Source organism: Heterocephalus glaber, unplaced genomic scaffold, assembly GCF_053883595.1.
Source record: "Heterocephalus glaber isolate CG9 unplaced genomic scaffold, H.glaber_assembly_v1.0 deba00000122, whole genome shotgun sequence".
Classification (NCBI taxonomy): Eukaryota; Metazoa; Chordata; class Mammalia; order Rodentia; family Bathyergidae; genus Heterocephalus; species Heterocephalus glaber.
In genome coordinates this window covers 10,821,051-10,839,959 of record NW_028258138.1, presented here as the reverse complement: position 1 = coordinate 10,839,959, position 18,909 = coordinate 10,821,051, and the positions used below count along the sequence as shown (strand labels likewise).

The 18,909-nt window shown below is 34.9% G+C and overlaps 1 protein-coding gene across 40 annotated transcripts in view; it reads right to left on the bottom strand.

Annotated features, from left to right (window-relative positions):
- The window catches only part of Synj1 (synaptojanin 1), a 95,603-nt gene that overhangs the window by 29,194 nt on the left and 47,500 nt on the right, over positions 1-18,909 (bottom strand). For 23 of the 40 annotated variants that reach the window (XM_021256179.2, XM_021256182.2, XM_021256168.2 and 20 more), the window contains exons 11-18: positions 17,624-17,776; positions 14,392-14,557; positions 11,996-12,019; positions 8,498-8,689; positions 6,251-6,335; positions 1,718-1,858; positions 1,233-1,425; positions 801-959 (exon numbers count right to left, since the gene is read on the bottom strand). In XM_021256179.2, coding sequence (XP_021111838.1) covers positions 801-959; positions 1,233-1,425; positions 1,718-1,858; positions 6,251-6,335; positions 8,498-8,689; positions 11,996-12,019; positions 14,392-14,557; positions 17,624-17,776 — 1,113 coding nt within the window. The remainder of the gene's footprint in view (positions 1-800; positions 960-1,232; positions 1,426-1,717; positions 1,859-6,250; positions 6,336-8,497; positions 8,690-11,995; positions 12,020-14,391; positions 14,558-17,623; positions 17,777-18,909) is intronic. The other 17 variants (XM_021256184.2, XM_004842288.3, XM_004842290.4 and 14 more) reach the window with 3 other exon arrangements.

Genomic DNA, 18,909 nt, shown 5'->3' with positions numbered 1-18,909 from the left:
TCATATCACTCTTTGACCTTTGATTAACATGTCCCTGCCGGCTTGAACCACCAGGGGCGCATGCATAACTGTCCTACTGGGCAGCACGGGACAGTTCCATTCTGAGTTTAGCCAGTGGGGCAGCCGTGCAGGTCATGAATGTGTTAAACAAACTATGAAAACATGAGGAAGGGGCCCCTTGTCTTTGAGCTATGACAGACATTTGGAATTGTATGGGAGCTGGGAAATCATGCAGCCTCATATCTTATTGTCAAACAAGGAGCTGACAGCTAAGTAGGTAAAGTGGTACCCAGGATAAGAATTCGAGTCTAGTGGTCCCCAAGCTCTGCACCAAGTAGCCTCCAACCACTTTTACTTGAACATTTTTTTGATGTAGATTCTCCCAGAATCTTGTGGTCATTAACAAAATAAGTTTCGAAAAGGTAGATGACATAAGAAACAAACAAACACAAAAATAAAACAAAAAAAAACCAGCAACAAAGTAGATTGTCCCAGGCAAGATCTTAAACCCAAAAGTTAGTAGCCATAAAAATCAAGACTCTAAACTATTACTGCTCTCTCCAGGAAATACATCCTTCTATTTGGAAGTGAATCTTACAGATGCATAATACGTTCTTCTTCCTGGTATAGGTTTTCCTTTCCTTCTCTCTCTGTCAGGAAAATTCTTTATCTGTTTATCTACATAGTACATATTTAAGTATAAATGGCCTTCAAGAAACTTCTTTAAAAATAAAGGAAAGCATGTTTTATAACTCAAAATCTTTTTCTCAATGCAAATATCTTCTCAAATATGTTTATACCTGTCCAGCATTCTTCTGATTGATAAGTTGATCTCCTGCTATAAGGGAATCCCAATTTTGCTGCCTTATGAGCTCTTTAACTTCTTCATTTGGAAGATCGATTCGATAGTTGAAGTCACCACACCAAAACACATAGTCATGGGAAAACAGCAATCTTCCCTGGAAACAATGAGATGGAATTTTAATTCAAAATAATTTTTTAAAATGTTTACATTGTTTTTTGCCTCAGATATATACTTGACTCTCCATCTAGGGCTGTTTCTTTAAGCTAATGGTAATGTGAAATACATATTTAGGTCAATATTGCTGATGTTTTTAAGGATGATCTTAAAATTTTCAAAAATCTAATAGAGAATCTGGGGTAAAGTACACTTCAAAGCTTTATCTTTGAGAATAAGAAGCATAAAAAAAAGAACAAGCAGCAAAGTTTACCATGGGAAAACTCAATTTTCGTGCTATTTCTATAAAATCTTCATTTCTTTCTTTGACTTGTGACTGTCCTGCAGCAAAGTGGCTACAGACGAAGCAGAGGCTGGTGGTGTGGAAGAGCATTCGGATTGCAACTGCTCCCTTATTTCCAGTCGCACCTCCCATCCCAGTCTTCACAGTATCAACCGCCACATCCCTTTAAACAGAGAATTCCAAATGGAAGACTTGACATTTCAACAGTTTCGTGTGCACAGGAAATGAGAGGACCCTGCATTACATAATCATATCATAACTACATATCACATGGTACTTTGAGCACATCCCTGTGAAACACTGCAGAGAAGCTATTAGTCGCTCAAATCAAAGACACATTTTAACACAAGAACTACGGATTAAGTGTTTCTCTGAAACAACAAACATTTTAGGGTTTTTTTTTCCTGTTATTTAATGGTAAGAAGTAGCTTTAGGAGAGTGTTTTGTTTACTGACCTGATAAAAGGAGCGTGTTGTGGCCTGATAAAAACAAACAGACAAACGCCCACCAACTGCTCAGAAGCCAGCAGCACATACTTGTTGTCTCTGGAGACTGTCTTCTGAAGTTCCACGGCCCAGAGCTTCTGATTTGTTGTACTACCAGAAAATATTAAAGAGGGAATCTTTAAAAAATTAAACTTCTATCTTCCCAAATTTCTTAAGACTCTGAAATCTTTATGCAGGCTGTTTTTGTCTGTTTCCTTAAAAAACAACAACAAACAAACCACTTGCCACCTGCCCCCCAAGCAAGCCCAAGGACCTGAGTTCATCCCGTACCAAATCAAAATAAAGAAACACTTGAAATTTAGCCAAAAGAACATCACATTTCAAAATCTAATCTACAGAGTTTGATTCCCAGTACCAAAAACAAAACAAAACACAAAAATCTAATCTACAATTCCTTTACAAACAACAATAAAAAATCAGCTGACTTATTAAATGATAATCACAAGGAGAGTAATCGTGGGCTGGGGATTTAGTTCAGTGGTTCTACCGCCTGCCTCAGCATTACCAAAAGAACCAAAAAACAAAACAAGGTAAGTAATCTCAAGCTTGCATTGCACACTTTACTTTTTCTAAGTATTCCTTAAGGTCATGAAGTATGTGCTTCCAGATGACTCCCCCTCCCATTATTCTGAATTACAATTAATGTCTTTTAAAAAATTACTATGGAAAAAAATTACTATAGAAAAAGTTAAATATACACACAAAAAAAGATTATTGTAAAGCAAACTGACACAATCAGAGACTACTATAGTGGACAAAAAAATCTTCTGCGTCCTTAACCTGTTACTCCTCAGAAGCATGAATTGTGTTTTCTTCTGAGGCAGTCAGGGACTTAAAAGTGGTTTTTGGTAAAAATGTGGCTTCTCTTGGGCCTATAAATGCCAATTAGGTAACTAAAAGTAAAATAAACCTTGATCTTCACTTTTGTATCCTTTATTACCTTAAAACTTTGGAAAAGGTTATGTTACTCGTTCAGGGAAAATCAACAGAACGAAGTTTATTAGCAGCAGCTTTACTTAGCGTATCTCATTCCTATGGAAGGCACAGGACATCAAGATAAAAATAACAAAGTAATAATCGCTTCTCTGCCTTTGGCTAAGATCAAGTGAAGTAACAAAGTAATTTTCAAGATTCAAGGGACATCCGATTACCCACATTTACAAAATCAAGTTAGACCTTTCCTCTCAGTGCAATACATAAAAGTCCCCAGCCACTGATCTGAACCGGTAGTCACCTGGGTCCCGGGAAAAACTGAAACCATTGGCAAACACAGTCACTTCATGGAAAGAGAATCACCTCTCAAGACAAGAGAATCTCTCTAGTGGTAGGAAACAGGAGTGAGATAACGATCAACCAGGCCGGCTCACCTGGGCTAATCCTTCCAAACTGGCCCGCTTTTGTGGGTGGGGTGGGCCAGTGTGACCCTCCTCATCAGACTGCCCCTCCAGGTCCTGCTGAAGCGGGAGTCCTTTCCTACCTTCTCCCTTACTTTACAGCTAAAGCGTTTCTATGTAGATCATACTGTCACAGTTAGTTTTATTTCCATTATCACTAAAGCAAGGACACACACTAGTCAATGGGGAAGCCATCACATACGCATCATTGGCTCCAACATAATAAACATTCTGCCAATCTTTTTTCCATCCCTCCTCACATTTTTTTGTAAACCTAGGATATTTTAGAGCAAATCTAAGACAGACAACATTTTGCCTGTAAATACTGTAGTAAGAATCTCTAATGTGATGGGATATTTTTACTTTAACATTGCCACAATGTTATTATTACAAATATTAAAAATTTCTTAATACTAGTTCATATTTTGATTTCCCAAATATCTAAAGAAAGTCTTCTCAGAAAAAAAGCCTAAAGAAATTTTTAAAAAATGTCTTCTTGTAGCTAGTTTCTTTAAAATAGGGGCCAAACATGGCCTACACAATGCATTTGCTTATGTCCTTGAACCCCTCACTAACCCTATCCCATTTACAATGCTTCCCCCCGCCCTGCCATTTTTTAAAAAGAAACTGAGCTATTTATTGTCCTGTGAAATGTTCAACAGAGTGGATTTGGCTAATGTGTTCCCATAGTGTCTTTAACTTGTCTTTCTTTCTGTCATTATTTCCTTTAAATTGCTTTGCTGCAGAGGCTGATTAAGAAACATGTTCAATTTTATTTGTGTTCATGGTGGCAAGAATAAGCTCTGGGGTGGTGCTGTCACTTCTCAACGTATCACGGCAAGAGGGCGTCACCTCTGCAATGTTACAAATGGCCAGGTGCTCAGGTGCTGAGTCTAAGGATTCAGTATCTACTGATGAACATCACTCAGATTGTATTTCATTAGGAGGTGCAAAATGTTCATTTTGTAATTTCAGCATCCCAAAGGCTAATCCTCTGCAATATTGTTCATAAAAGAGGAATAAAGGCTTGATTCTGTTTCTTTATCTATAAATTCTCACAATAGTAAGTGTGAACCTAGAAACCTCCAATTGAGAACAAAACAAAGTCTTTTTTCTTATTGTTCCAGATCACACAAATGCTAAGTGGTAACCAGAATGTGACCTCACATTCACCTGTTTAATACTACACATCCCACCCCACAACTGTCATCTGTATTCTGGGAAGAAAGCAAAACATCATCCTTTCCTCAAGTCATCCTCTAAATAAACAGTATCCTCATCATTCCATTTAAAATTGCCGACACTGCCTACCTTACACACTTGGTCTCTCTTACTGTCACTTATTTTCAATAGCATTTTTCTGACTCACTCTATAATTTACTATAGTTATTGTTCATTATCTCTTCCAACTAGATCTCAAAGTCCATGAAGGCAGGTTTGTTTGTTTTGTGGTGTTGGGATTGAATCCAAGGCCTCATACATGCTAGACAAGTGCTCTACCACTAAGTTACATTCCTAGCCTGGAGGCAGGGATTTCTGTCCGTTTTATTCACAGAGGTATATCTTTAGTACCAAGAGTATATGATCAATGGATACTGGCTAAATAAATGATCTCCACTTTATTGAAGAAAAATTTTATTACACTCTATTTAGACAAACAATTGACCAATCAGTTTGATATCAGAATCAGTAAGAGTATGTTCTATTTTAAGATCTAAATATTTATTATCAGGAAAGATACTCTAACACAGGAAAATGAGTGAAGTAAGATTTCTATTTTCCTGATGGAACTGTTACTCACTTTGGCCAAGGTAAGACTTGTCATTTGTAATATTGATGGCTATACCATAATATTTCAGTCCATAATTATCTTTTAGATGAAAAACTACTCATATTTAAAAACAAACACATTATAGTTTCACTTGTAAAATCTGTATGTGAAATATGGCTTCAGAGCAGTCGTTCTCCTAATGTGGTCTGGAGGAGACATCCCTGGGGATTCCCCAACCCAATGCAATCACAACCATTTTCCTAATACTCTAACACACGGTTGCCTTTTCCACTGTGTTGGATGACATTTTTATTGATGGTACTTTTGTACCATCAGCAATGGCCAAGAATGCTGATTTCCTTCACTTGAAGCCAGACACCAATCTATACTAGATCTTGTCATGTACTTGCAGCAAAAATCCCATTTTCCTTAAGAATGTCCTTGATTAAACAGAAAACATTATTAATTTCAGCAAATCCAAACCATGAGCCCCATTTTTTCAATACAGACATTCTTCGTTTAATGACAGGGTTCTGTTCCTGTGACTACGTTGTTAAATGAATTGGTTGCTAAATGAGGAATTCTGTATGTACACAGCAAGGCTCTATCTCAAAAAAAAAAAGTGTATCTGTTTGGAAAGAAAGTATTTCAATGACCTTTCCAGATAATTTCTTCTCTAACTATATACCAAAAGTCAACAAACGGTGAGTGTCTTAAAGGCTATTTGTAAAATGGAATCTGAAACCATATCAATGAACTTCTGGTGCTTTATTTATACTAAAGTTTATTAGTCTTTTACCTTTAAGTATCATCTTGTATTGGCTATTTAGAAACATTCAAAGGGTTCATTGAGTTATGTAGCTCTTCCAGATTTTAACACATCTTGTTATATGATACGAAGCATCACATTGGTTAATACAGTATTGTAGGCTGGCCTTGCACTCTCCATGTAGTCCAGGCTGGCTCTGAACTCATGGCAATCCTCCTGCCTCAGCCACCTTCAATACTGGGACTACAGGTATGTAGGTATGTGCCACCATGCTTGGCTACTACTGTTATCTTTCAATAAATATTAAAAATTTTTCAATTTTAATTTCTAACATAATAAATATCAAGAGATATAACAAAGGTTCCTTGACATTCTTAATATTTTTAATAGAGAGATCCTCTGATCAAAATGCTTGAGAACTGCTATTTTACAGTCTAAAAAGCATTTTCTATATATCATCTTAATCTACCCTTGTAACAATGTCTTAGTTACAATCCTCCATATCCCTCAACATGAAAGTTTTCCAGTGTTGTTACCTGGCAGCTTACCTTGCATTCACAATGTTTCCAGCATTCAACTCTACCATTTCTTCAAAACCAATTGCAAATATATCAGTTGGCTTACTTCTTTTATCTACAATTAAGCACCCAGGAAATACTTTTAAATATACCCTTAAGTGCTAACATCACTCCATACAACACAACAAATCTCATAAAAATGCAGTTTAGTATTAGTTTAACCAAATATATACTAAAGTCAATAATTCATGAGATAACATTTAAATTTTACTCTTTTTTAAAATGCCTTAAATTTGCTTAAGTTTGTTATCCTTGCAGATCTCTAAGTACTTTCAGAAATCTTTCTTTTTTTCACTGATCATTTTGAAAGAGCTCTTGCTACAGTTTGGACCATGGACAGCAGAGAAACAAGTCACTTCTTAAAGGCTAAAATCAAAATTGGAGAGGTAGAGGAATTATTCAGAAAAGGTACAAGGAATAAAGTTGCTAAGAAACTATCTCAAATTGGAGATAACAGTTGGGAGGGATTTTTCACAACCAAATCTGAAGATCACAATTTTGATCTTTTGAAGACACATTGCTGTTTCAGCTTAAATAGAAGGTGTTTCATAGAAGCAGCCTGAAAGCACTTTAAGGGGCCCAAGTATACAAGAATGAGGGTAAACAGCTCAAATAAGCCCATAAATCCTATGAATACTAAGAAATAAAACAAATTTACTGACTGCCAAAAATGTGCAAAGCTCCAATCTATATCATCTCATTTAATTACCACACAAATGACTTCTAAGATAAATTATTTCTCTTTTATTTACAGATAGTAGACCAAGGCTTTAGAAAACCTACATAACCTGCCAAAATATTAAGCTTGTGGTCTTCAAAATTTGAACATGAAAAATCCCTCTCAACTGTTATCTCCAATTTGAGATCATTTCTACTGTGTACCGCCACAGGCAGGTCACTTCCCTTTCTGCATCTCCATTTCCTCATCTGTAAAACTGTAATAATAGTGTCATCATAATAGGTATCCTATAAGGGGTAACTTAAAAATGCAAAATGCTTAGATTATTATTCTATCAGCCATTATTATTGTATGATTATTATTATTATTACTACTCCTACTTCCATGACCTTGTATTAACCTTAGTTCAAAGAAGCATCTTAAAGTCTAGGGAATCCCAGGGACTAAGATGTGACTGATTAAAAGCGACATGAAGGCTGAGGATTTAGCTCAGTGGCACTGTGCCTGCCTCTCAAATGCAAGGTCCTGAGTTCAATACCTGGTACCAAAAAAAAAAAAGCGACTTGAAAAATTTTTTTTCTATCATTCCATTTCTTATACACATGACCTTCATATGTAATATTGGTAATTACATACTATTTTAAAAGGAATTAAGGTTCTTTCTTAAAAAGCGGAAGGCCTTAAATTCCTGATTTTAGTCAAAATGATAATGAAAGTATCCTCAGCTAAAATGTTTTGTTCTAGTTATGAACAGCTTAGTGGTAGAGAACCCAAACTGAATGACAACCAAGTTTTTACAAGGATAAACCGGTACCATTAACTTACAGGTACCAACAAGTATTACAAGTTTTGTAAGCCTGCTCATAATCTACCCTGACTTTTTGTTTATTTTGAGACAAAGACTTGCCATGTAGTTCAGGCTGGCCTCAAACTCATGGTGATTCTCCTGCCTCAGCCTCCTGTGAGTGCTGGGGTTATAGGCAATGCCACCATGCCCTGCAGACATTTCTTAGCAGAGTAACTAAACAGAGGACTACAATTATAAAATGGGATATACTAGTCTTAAAAAAAATTCAAATTGGGCCAGGGATTTAGCTCAGTGGTTCTGCTGCCTGCCTTACAAGCACAGGGACCGGAGTTTGATCTCCGGTACCAAAAAAAAAAAATTCAAATTATCAATTACAAAATAATTTAGGTTCAGGTTGATTTAAAAGAAAAAAACCCCTAGTTTTTCTTATATGTATGGTTGCCTTCAAAGATATCTATTTACATATGGATCCCTATTTCCTGAGAATCAACTATCAAAAAGATTTTTTATTTTGCCATTGTGTTTTTATCCAAATAGAAAGCAAAGGTCTAGAAATAAAAGAGGTAAGATTTTAAATGATTCAATCTATGAACATACTGGTCTTCAAATTTATAAAAGAATCCAAAGTTTGCTGTATGAATTAATATATATTGTGATGTGGTACTTTTGTTTTCTAGATCAATAAACCAGAGTCAGGATTTTAATTGACCCCGTGTTATAAAAAGCTGACCTTGAAATTCTTGGATGCCGGCTAACTTGGGTGCATCAAGAAGCCAGTCGGTGAGCGTCTGGTTCTTAAAAGCAATGCTGCGGAACTGCTTCCCACCATTTACATTCCAGGTCCCCACACACACTCGAATCTTCTTCGGCTTTGAGTACTTGTAGAAGTTCTCACACATACTCTTTAGTACTTTGGAAGATGCTAATCAAAAACAAGACACGATGGAATTTTGGCTGCATTAAAGCATTTACAAAAATGGATTTTCATAACTGAGATATGATGCCTCGGAAGTACAATTACCATCACAAGCACAAACAAGGCGACATGCCCAGGTGCAGCCTTGACAGCAAAGCCAGCGGGGGTGATGGACCAATACTTCAAAAACTCAATGAAATAAAATATAACAGCCAAAGTTGAAGAAAAGAGTATTACAAAATTACTAAAGCAACATAAAACATGCAGAACAAACAGTTCTTTTTTAATGAAATGGTACAGTTTTATAACATACAAATCCTAAGAACTGTTCATTTTTAAGAATACAGCAACTAACTTTCATACAGTTTGTATAAAGCTGATAAAAAATATAAATTTTATTTTCCCCAAACAAAAACATTTAAGAACTTTTACATTTAAGATTCTTCCTATTGATTAAGTGGCTTGATGAAGAATGGCTCCTTCACAAAAATGCACATTATGGAAAATAATAAGATGTCTAAAAATAAAGTTACTTCAAAATGCTTCCTATCTTACTTAGAATAAAAGCCCAAATCCTCAACAATGGTCTACAAGGCCCTCAATAATCTGTCTTCTTTCTACCCTCATCTACCTTCCCTGCCCATCCACTGGTCTCCTTGCTGTTCCAGAGATACCACCAGGCTTGATCCTGACACAGGGCCTTTGCACTGGCTGCCCCACCACCTGGAGCAGTCTGTCCTACCTCCTTTGGATCTCTGCTTTTCAGTGAGGCCTTCCTTGCCCACCTTATTTGAAAATGCACCCTACTCCTAATTCTCCATTATCATCTTATTTTTCTCTGCAGCATTATCATATTTACAAACTATGTACGGGCTGAGCATCTCTAATCTGAAAATACAAAATCTGAACAATTTTGTGCACCAACATGATGCTCCAAAAGTTCAGGATTCTGGAGCATTTCGAGTATCAGATCAGGGATGCTCAATAGGAAAATCTATGAAAATATCCAAAATCCAAAAAACACTGAAACCTGAATCACTTCTGGCCCTAAATATTTCAGATGAGAGATATTCAAGCTGTAATATTGTATTTATTTTTCCTGTAACTATCTCCCTTCATGACAATGGAAGCTTGAGGAGAGTAGACATGTTGATCTGTTTTGTTAACTGCAATATTCCTAGTAACAAAAAGAGTACCTGGTCCAAAGTGAGCCTTCATGCATAACTGTTAAATGGATAAATGTTCAATATGGTTTGAATCTTTGGTCTCTCTCCTGCATATTTGTTGTCTACCACCCCTCTCTTCTCCTTCTAAGCCACACTCCACACTGGCACTTACAAGTGAAGGGAACCCTAACAATACCTTGACCTAAAAACACAGACTTTGTACTTAATTGGCAATTAACTGGTAAAAAGAAAAGGAAATCAAATCTTTCACTTTTTGTCATATAATCTTCCTTTACTGTGATATTTATTATTTTATGATACGAATAAACAGCAGTCACTTGAGAAAATGAGAGGAGAAAAGTAACACTTTAATATTATTATGAATGTACCTTTGAACTGTGGACCCTCAGATTAGGAGGACAGCCATGTCCCCACTGTTCCTAAGAGAAGTTATGCAGATTTCTCACCCTCTTGCTATTTGATTATTTACAGAAAGTGTGGGTGGTTATAAAAGCAGATTATTTGTTCTGGCCTGTTAGTATGGCTAATTGAAAGCCAACTGTAATTAGATAAAAATCATCTTCTATTATTATGGTTTATCACTAGTCTTTAAAATTAAAGCCACTGCTATTTTTTTTTTTTTTTGGACCAGGGATCTTGTGCTTGTAAGGGAGGCGGGGCTGTTGTTAATACTATAAAAATGGCATCTATATTCTATTCTATGTGAAGACGTAAGTTCTATGATCAAACAGCTTAAAATACTTGGCAAGATAGTAAAGAACAACATGAATAAAAACAGTTGGCCTGACTGTATAAAGTAATAAAGTCAAATGGTTTTAAAACAAAAACATTTAAAAAATATATATATATATAAAATTCTTACTCTATTTTTAACTCATTGGAACCTTTATGTGCTTAAAGGTGTGAGTCTGTGCTCAGACAGACACCCATCCCTACATACTGTCTCATTTCAGAAAATGGTGTTCGTTACATAACACAAGAACATAGCCAGGTGCTCTCTTTCCTACTCTTCTATAACAACCATAATAACTGACAGCCTCTCAAAAGATTCAGAACAATAAGTAGGCAAAACAAATCATAAGTGATACCAAATTTTAAGGAGAAGAAAATATGTCATTTTCAGTGACACTTCTGTCAAGGTTTGTTCATATAGTCACAAATTTATCTTTTAAGACAAAATCATAAACCTTGTCCAGAAAATAAAGAGATGAGATTCCTATGAATAAGTGGCCAAGAAAAACTGTAAGTCTTTTTTTTTGGCACTAGGGATTGAATCCAGGCACTTGCCTATGTTAGGCGAGAGCTCTACCACTGAGCCACATCCTCAGCCCTTCTTATTTTGAGACAGGGTCTTGCTAAATTGCCCATGCTAGCCTTGAATGTGCAGTCCTCCTGCCTCAGCCTTCTGAGGAGCTGGAACTGTAACTGTATAACACCACCTCCTAGCAACTTTTATATCTTATACATTTAACTCTTCTGATTTTGTTAGTCATCTTGGCGCTTTTTAAAATTAAAAGATTTCAGATCGTATTTCAGTGCAGATCTGTAGTTCCAGAAAATATGTTATTAATAAAATAAGAAAATAGGCCGGGGATTTAGCTCAGTGGTTACCCTGTCTGCCTCGCAAGCGCAAGTACCTGAGTTCGATCCCCAGTACCAAAAACAAAAACAAAACAAAACAAATAAAATAAGAAAATGAGACAATGTTTTCTTATATATTGTGTGTAAGAAACTCTACTGAGTAGTCATATATAGCACAGCTATACTCTGAAATTAATATGAAATAGATACTGGGGTTTCTTCCAGTAGCTAATTAAGAATAAGGTATAAAATTAATAATGTTCGTTCAAAGCAATACAAAAGTGAAATAAAAACTAGTTATTTTTAATTGTAATTGAGCTTTTGATGCAGGAACATAAAGAGGACAGCATATTTCCTTCTGAATAAAATACTTAATTTCTGCAAACTTAAAATGTTTTTCTCAGTAAAAAATATCAATTATCTTATTAGATTCTGAGGACAAAGTCAAAGTTTCCAGTTATACCTCTTTATTTGTATACAATATCAACCTTAGAAAACAAAGAAAAAATTGTTTTTATTTATAGATTGATTTTCTATACTGTACCTGACTGTAATGTCTGTTCAGAAACTATGGATGCATCAAGAAGAAAACAAAGAATCATTAGTAAGACAACAAGTTACAGTTAAACGCTAGAGTGCTATGACAAAACATTTTGAGATGGCTCACTTCTTTCTTTTAAATCAATTTGATAAGTTGATTTTTTTTCTGATGGCTATAGGACACCAACAACTACAAATAAATGACAATAACTGATACAAACCTTCTATATTCAAGGAAACTCTACAGTGACTCAGTTTCACAATCAGAAGTTCCTACAACTGCTCTTTTGGCTGCTCCTGTGTCTGTGTGTTTCCATATGCACATGTGTGAGTGAGGACATGATTGTGAAAACCTAAGAGGTTAAAGGATACTGAAGATATGGAAGGTACTATCCTACTATATACTTTTATTAATTTTTTTCTGTGACTCACCAGTTGGTAAGTACCATCAGTTCAGCTATAACAAAACATACACATTCTAAAAACCACACACTATGCAAATTTGTGCAAATTCCCATAGCCATGAAGCTAATAGGAAAAATGGGTTTGGGGCACCATATTCAAAAACTTCGGGGCCGGGGATTTAGCTCAGTGGTTTCGCCGCCTGCTGTGCAAGGGCAATGGACCCGAGTTCGAGCCCCGGTACCAAAAAAAAAAAAAAAAAAAAACTTCAATAGTGACACACCAAAGGTAGAACTTAATAAAGCAGCACAGCATTATGCGTCTTACATGGTTATGAATGCATGAATGCTACAATAAACAAGGCACTTTATCTTGATAAAAATATGAAGTAGGCTTGTAGAAATGGCCACCAGATGGGAATAATAATTGTGAATAATGAATGATGTGAGCGGAGTTATCAGAAAACAGATGGAAAACTGAAACATCAGATGTAGGTGGGTATGGCTCAATAACACATGCGGTAAACTGGGGTAGGGAAGATGTGTAAGGTGAGTATATATGTGTATGAGCATTTATATGTGTACCCATCTTGGTTCTGTTGGGTACAATTTTTTGTATTTACCTAATGTTGCTTGCCAGCAAAATCAAGTATAAGCTCATGCAAAACTGGCATTATGTTCAATCACTCCCTAATATATCAACCATGTTGGAACAAATTCCCAAGCTCAGAACAAGCGTTATAGCAGAACTGACTGTATTTTTTAAATTTAAAGGCATATTTTACATATAGTAAAATGTGCAGGAAACTAAAAAAAAAAAAACTGATGCTCAAGTTTGGGAATTACTTAGGTACTTTGCTTCTGTCCTTCAACCACTTACTTTCAATTGTTGCTTATTAAAACCTCCACATCAAAGTAGGCCAGGTGGAAAGAGGTGACAAAACAAATCAGTCAGTCTTCTTTTGGAAGCCAGAAAGAAAGCCTGAAGTTGAAAGTAGTAGCCAAGATCAGGTGTTTTTGAGTCTGAGTAGGTCTCAGTCCCTCAGCCTACTTAACAGATCCCAATTAGCTGGCTGTAACTAACTACCTTCAGAACACCATGTGGAATTCTAAGAGTCCATGGCCACCTATTTGGCCAAATAATTATCGAGAAGAAACTGTGTTATGTAGGAACAATTTTCCTCCATTTGAAAGAGGGAATACAAGGTTTGATTTGGGACAAATGGAAAAAAAAGGTTCATAATGCTATGAAGTTAAAATGGAAAAAAACACAGTTAAGAAAGTCTAATTTAGTTTTTAAGTATACCTTTAAAAAGCTGGGAGGAAGAAAGTCCAATCTGTTACATCTATAATAAATGTGGAGTTTTCTCATAATACTACTTTTATGTGCTCACTGACACGAGCTCAAATCGTTTATATGAATAAAAGATATATAAAGAAAGGTAAAAAGCTATCTTGAAAACCATATACTTATTTCAGATATTAAAACTGCTAATAGTGGTTAGTGGCCAATAATAAAACTATCTTAAATTATTAATTAATGTGATTTAATATTTATTTAAAACAATAACAACTAAAAGTTAAGACCATGTTACAGAAATATTTGGGATGGGGATTAGAAAAATAATCATTATAGGTACTGGTTTTTGTCAATAAAGCATTTTTATAAAATGAGATTAGTGGATATTCTATTGTAAGTGCTAGCTGAATATTCTATGAAATCCTAACTGTAAAGTTAGCAATACTTAAAACTATTCTCAATCATAATCTATATAAGAAAATCTTTAGCCAGTTTATAATATAAATATTTTAAGAGACAAACTTCCTTTGGAGAATGCCATTTTTTAAAAATCACCTTTACAGAAATTCCTTTTAAAACTATTTTAATCAACTATAATCTAAAAAGTATTTATGTAAATAAGTTTACATGTACCTCTTAGACTTTTAGAAGGATCATAAATAACAATAAGTAGGTAAAATACAAAGTAAGCATGCATACCACGCAAGCTCCCAGTAGTTAAAAGTGCTCGAGCTTTGTCAGCTAAGTCACTATTGAGAGTATTTCCCAGTAGCAGGACATCAATGGCCTCTTGCTTGGAACTGTCAAAGAAATTATTCTGAATTGTTCTGGTGACTGAACGAGCACCATCTTTTAACTTTCCAGCCTGTTGAGGGACAAAGGAGCATTAGCTTTTTATTCTAAACACAGCTGATTGCACAACTTTAAATCGGTTTTATATGATTTTAGTGTAAAAAATGACCTAATCATTATAGTTTGAATTTATAACCCACATTAAAAGGCCTCAAGATATCACTGTTTCCCATTTTGGATACCAGTTCTTCACAAAGCACTACAACTATATCCAATAGTGCTATTTCGAGCAGTAAATGTTAAAATTGTTCATTGCAAAGAAAATAAACAGATATGTCCTGATTTAAAACAAGGAAATTCCTCTTACACTGTTAGTTTTAGAGGTGGGGATGGAATGGGTGGAGAGAGGTAGAAGAGATGAAGGGTCATATACTGAAGTTACAGGATCCCAGAAAAGCTTCAAGTTACTTTGACAGTAGAAAAATAAAACTGCCCCCAAATAACTTATATTAGTTAAAACTAAAGCTTAATCTAAGACTGAAGGTCTGACAAGAAATTTACAATTATAGCTCTCAATATTACATGTTAACTCAGTTTGTATATTGTCATTTTGTTGCCTATACAACTAATAAAAACTTATTACAATGAGTTAATTATAACTTCTAATAAACATATTTTACTTAGGCATACTGGTTATTACAAAGAAGATTTATTTTGATCTTACAGATTTTCATTACCAATTTTTAAAAAATCTCTTGCCTTTTAGAAAATAATTTAGTTTGCAATATGTAATTTTTAATCCCCTAAAGAAATAATAGTAATTAGACACTTCAGAATAAAGAGCCAATTTTCTTTTCTTTTTTTTTTTTTTTTGGTACCAGGGATCAAACTAAGGTCCTTGCACTTGGCAAGGCAAGCAATGGAACCACTGAGCTAAATCCCCGGGCCTAAAGAGGCAATTTTCTTAAATGCCACTAAATGAATGCCGTTATATTTAATCAGCTATTTAAATTTGGCATTAAATGTTCTTTCCCTTCCACATGATAACATACACGAATTATTGAAAAAACACTCACCATTCACATTATCAGGCAATTAATCAAAAGGGACCCAGAGAAAGGAAAAGAAAGCAGTTCAGATGTTAGATTTTAGCTCAATTCAGACTAGTATATTTAATAAAGATTTTATATCTATTCGTTAAAGGTAAAAGACCACTGAAAATATATGTTATCTCTGTACATATATTGTCTTAGTCACAAAAGAAACAAAAAGGCAGAAGACTATAAAAGAATACTTTAAAGCAACAGTTACAGAGAATCAGCTTTTAACAGTGAGAATTATGTTCTCTATCTAAAAGGAATAAATGAATGTTTAACCATTTCAGGTTTTCAAAATAGGAAGCATGTAAGAAGTAAATATTTGCAAAAGCCAATACAAATTACTCCTAAGAGCTGAACAGAAGGAACTGTGCAGGTAAGGCCAATTCTTACGGGCAGAGGCCTGGCCTCTGCCCATAAGAATTTATGAGATGCAGAAGACACAGAAGATCTGGAAAGTGAGGAAGACTTGGAGATGACAAATGGTATTTACAAAATGTCAGCTGCTATATTAAAGAAGCTGAGTGAGAATTATAAAGTAGTAAATATTCTCATTTCTATTCCTGAAATATGTGAGGGGGTATAGAGATTTAGAATGTTAATAAATTCAAGTGAGATCAAGATCCCTTAAAAAGTTTAACAATATTTAAGTATAAAAATAGAATAGTGAAAAAAATCCCAAGTACAGTCCTAAAATCCCACAGTTATGGGCAATACTAGAAGGGAAAGTAGTCTATAGACAATACCAGCAATTGAAAAGTAATGATGAGACTCAAAATTATAATTAGGTTCACATCTCACACATCTTAGGCACATTCTGACAGCTTTCTTCTCAGGTTAAAATAAGTAAAAGGATAAAAACTCAACAATTATGCCCCAGTAAGGTTGAGTTCATAGTAGGTATTATATGAATTGTCAGTAGACTTATTTGTTCATCCAGCATTTGTCACATTTCTATTAAATAGCAGGCACTGTGTCAAATGCAGTGGACACAAAACCAAGTGAGACAGGACACTTTATTAAGAGAACTGTTGTCAAAAAATTATATTTATAAGCAACATCAAGAATCTAAAAAGTATACAGAAGTCAGATTTCAGCAACAACTGGAACAGCTCAGTGCAATGGGATTTTTTTTTGGTACTGGGGACCGAACTCAGGTCCTTGTGCTTGAACAGCAGGCAGCGAAACCACTGAGCTAAATCTCCGGCCCGCAATGGGATTTTTGAACCAAGAAGCAAACTTGCAAGCACTGATAACAACAGGAGGTGACATCAATGTGGTCATTGAAAGGTTACTGGGCTCTCAGCCAACATAGCAGCATTTCTGTATCTTGAAAAAATATAATTTATTTTTGATATCGGCTCTTAAATCTTTAAAATACCTCCTTTATTTCATTTTGACTCTTGGAATTCTGTGCTGTTATAAACAAGCCCAACACGATGCATTTTAAGGTGGAGTGCAGTAAGATGTGTGGGTTTTTCTGTGTTTTTCTTTTTTGGAACAGTGGGAATCAATGCTTTCCATTTAAGGCTACTGCATGCATCAAACACTTCTGCATTCATTGTAAGTTTTTAAAAGCATCACTTCTTATAGTTGGGTGAACAGATTTGTCCTGCATCTGTCCAATTTATTTGCTTTTTAAACCTTAGTCTATGGTAGTAATTTATGTAGAATAAAAACATTAAAAAGAAGTAAATCATTTGGGCTCTATTAAAAAAAAGAATCTAAAAAGAATAACAGAAAAGTGAGAAAACCATAAAAAACAAGCAACACAAATACAGTGGCTTATCACTTAATGACTAAATATGTCACATATATCTACACCCCCAAACTTAAGGAATTTTCTACATTTCATTTAATCAGTAGTATCTACTGTAGAAGGAAGTTTCAAAGGCAACAAAAAAAAGCATAGTAAAACTGAATTCTAAAATAGATACATCTTAACTTAAAAAAAACCTATTAGTTTAAAAAAGGTCATTGAAAAGCTGTATTAAAAGAAGAAAAAGATGATCTTTGGCAATGTATAACAGATCTGGATCTACCTTAGCCTTCCCTTCAAGAGCTCCAGTGCCTGCATAGATCTTACTGATTGAATCGCCATTCACAGACCACATGGACCGAAAAACTTCTTGAAAGCGAGTCACCAACTGAGGCTTTTCAGCCAAGGTGAGAGCCTCCAACTGTTTAGCTAGCATCTAAAACAGAAAATGAGAAATTTTATAAATATAATAATATATTAATCATAATGTGACTAATAGAATAAAAAATTTACATTTATAGGACAATTACCAGACTGGACTTTGAAAATATTAACACTTTACTAGGCTATATGTGTTATTTTTCCACCACTGCAATTTTTAAAGAAAATGCTACATCAATGAAAATGGCTAGTAATTTAACATTCCCTTAGAGAACTTCTTTCTGGTTAAATGATAAAATTAATTTTAAAGTGTCCTTATAAATTAGACTAGTTTACCTTGCTCACCCAAATGACCTAAAGAATCACTAGCTTGCATTTCAACCAAGAAAAATAATCTAATTTACCTAAATATATAGAGAAATGACAGTTTCTTTAACTTCTGGATTTGGTTCTCTAAATTTGGGTAATGAAGATCAAGAGATTATGAGGAAAGGGAGTTGCTGTTAAATTGTTACAAAAATAAAGAAAATACATTATATCCTGACTACAGAGTCATGATGGCTCTTTACATATAAAATCTTATTGGTACTGTGTACAAAGGAGAATCGGAAGGAACCCAGGCCGCAAGAGACTGAAGGACTTCTGGGTCACCACAATTCCTTCATCCCAACTAACCATGCGTGTTCAGAAAAGTTACCCATCTTCCCTTTGCAGTTTCTAGCCCTGAAATTTGGCAGAGTCAAAGCAAGATGTAATTGGTATCCAGTCTGTTTCTCCAGTCATATGCCATCCCTTGCATTTTTACCTAACTCCTTCCCATTTATTTTTTATGTGTTAAGTAAGATTATCCATAATTATAAAGAATGAAAACTAATGTTAACCTCAAATAGGCTCATTTATTACCTACAGATTATACCAGAGCTGTTCTTTGTTAGTAAACAGAGTAATTAACAAAATAAGCTCCCAGAACCTCTTTAATCATTTAAACTCTTCTCTCTTCAAGGAAATGGGCAAAACTGATTTTACTTCACTATTAGTTTAGTTTTGCCTATCTTATTAAATTTTGTAACCAGCCAACCAAATGCTATTGTATTCTCACATCTAACTACCAGTAGTGAAAGTCAGCTAAGGTGGATCCTGAAAACTAACACCTGCTCTACTTTTACTGAGTTTCAAGTATTTCAATAA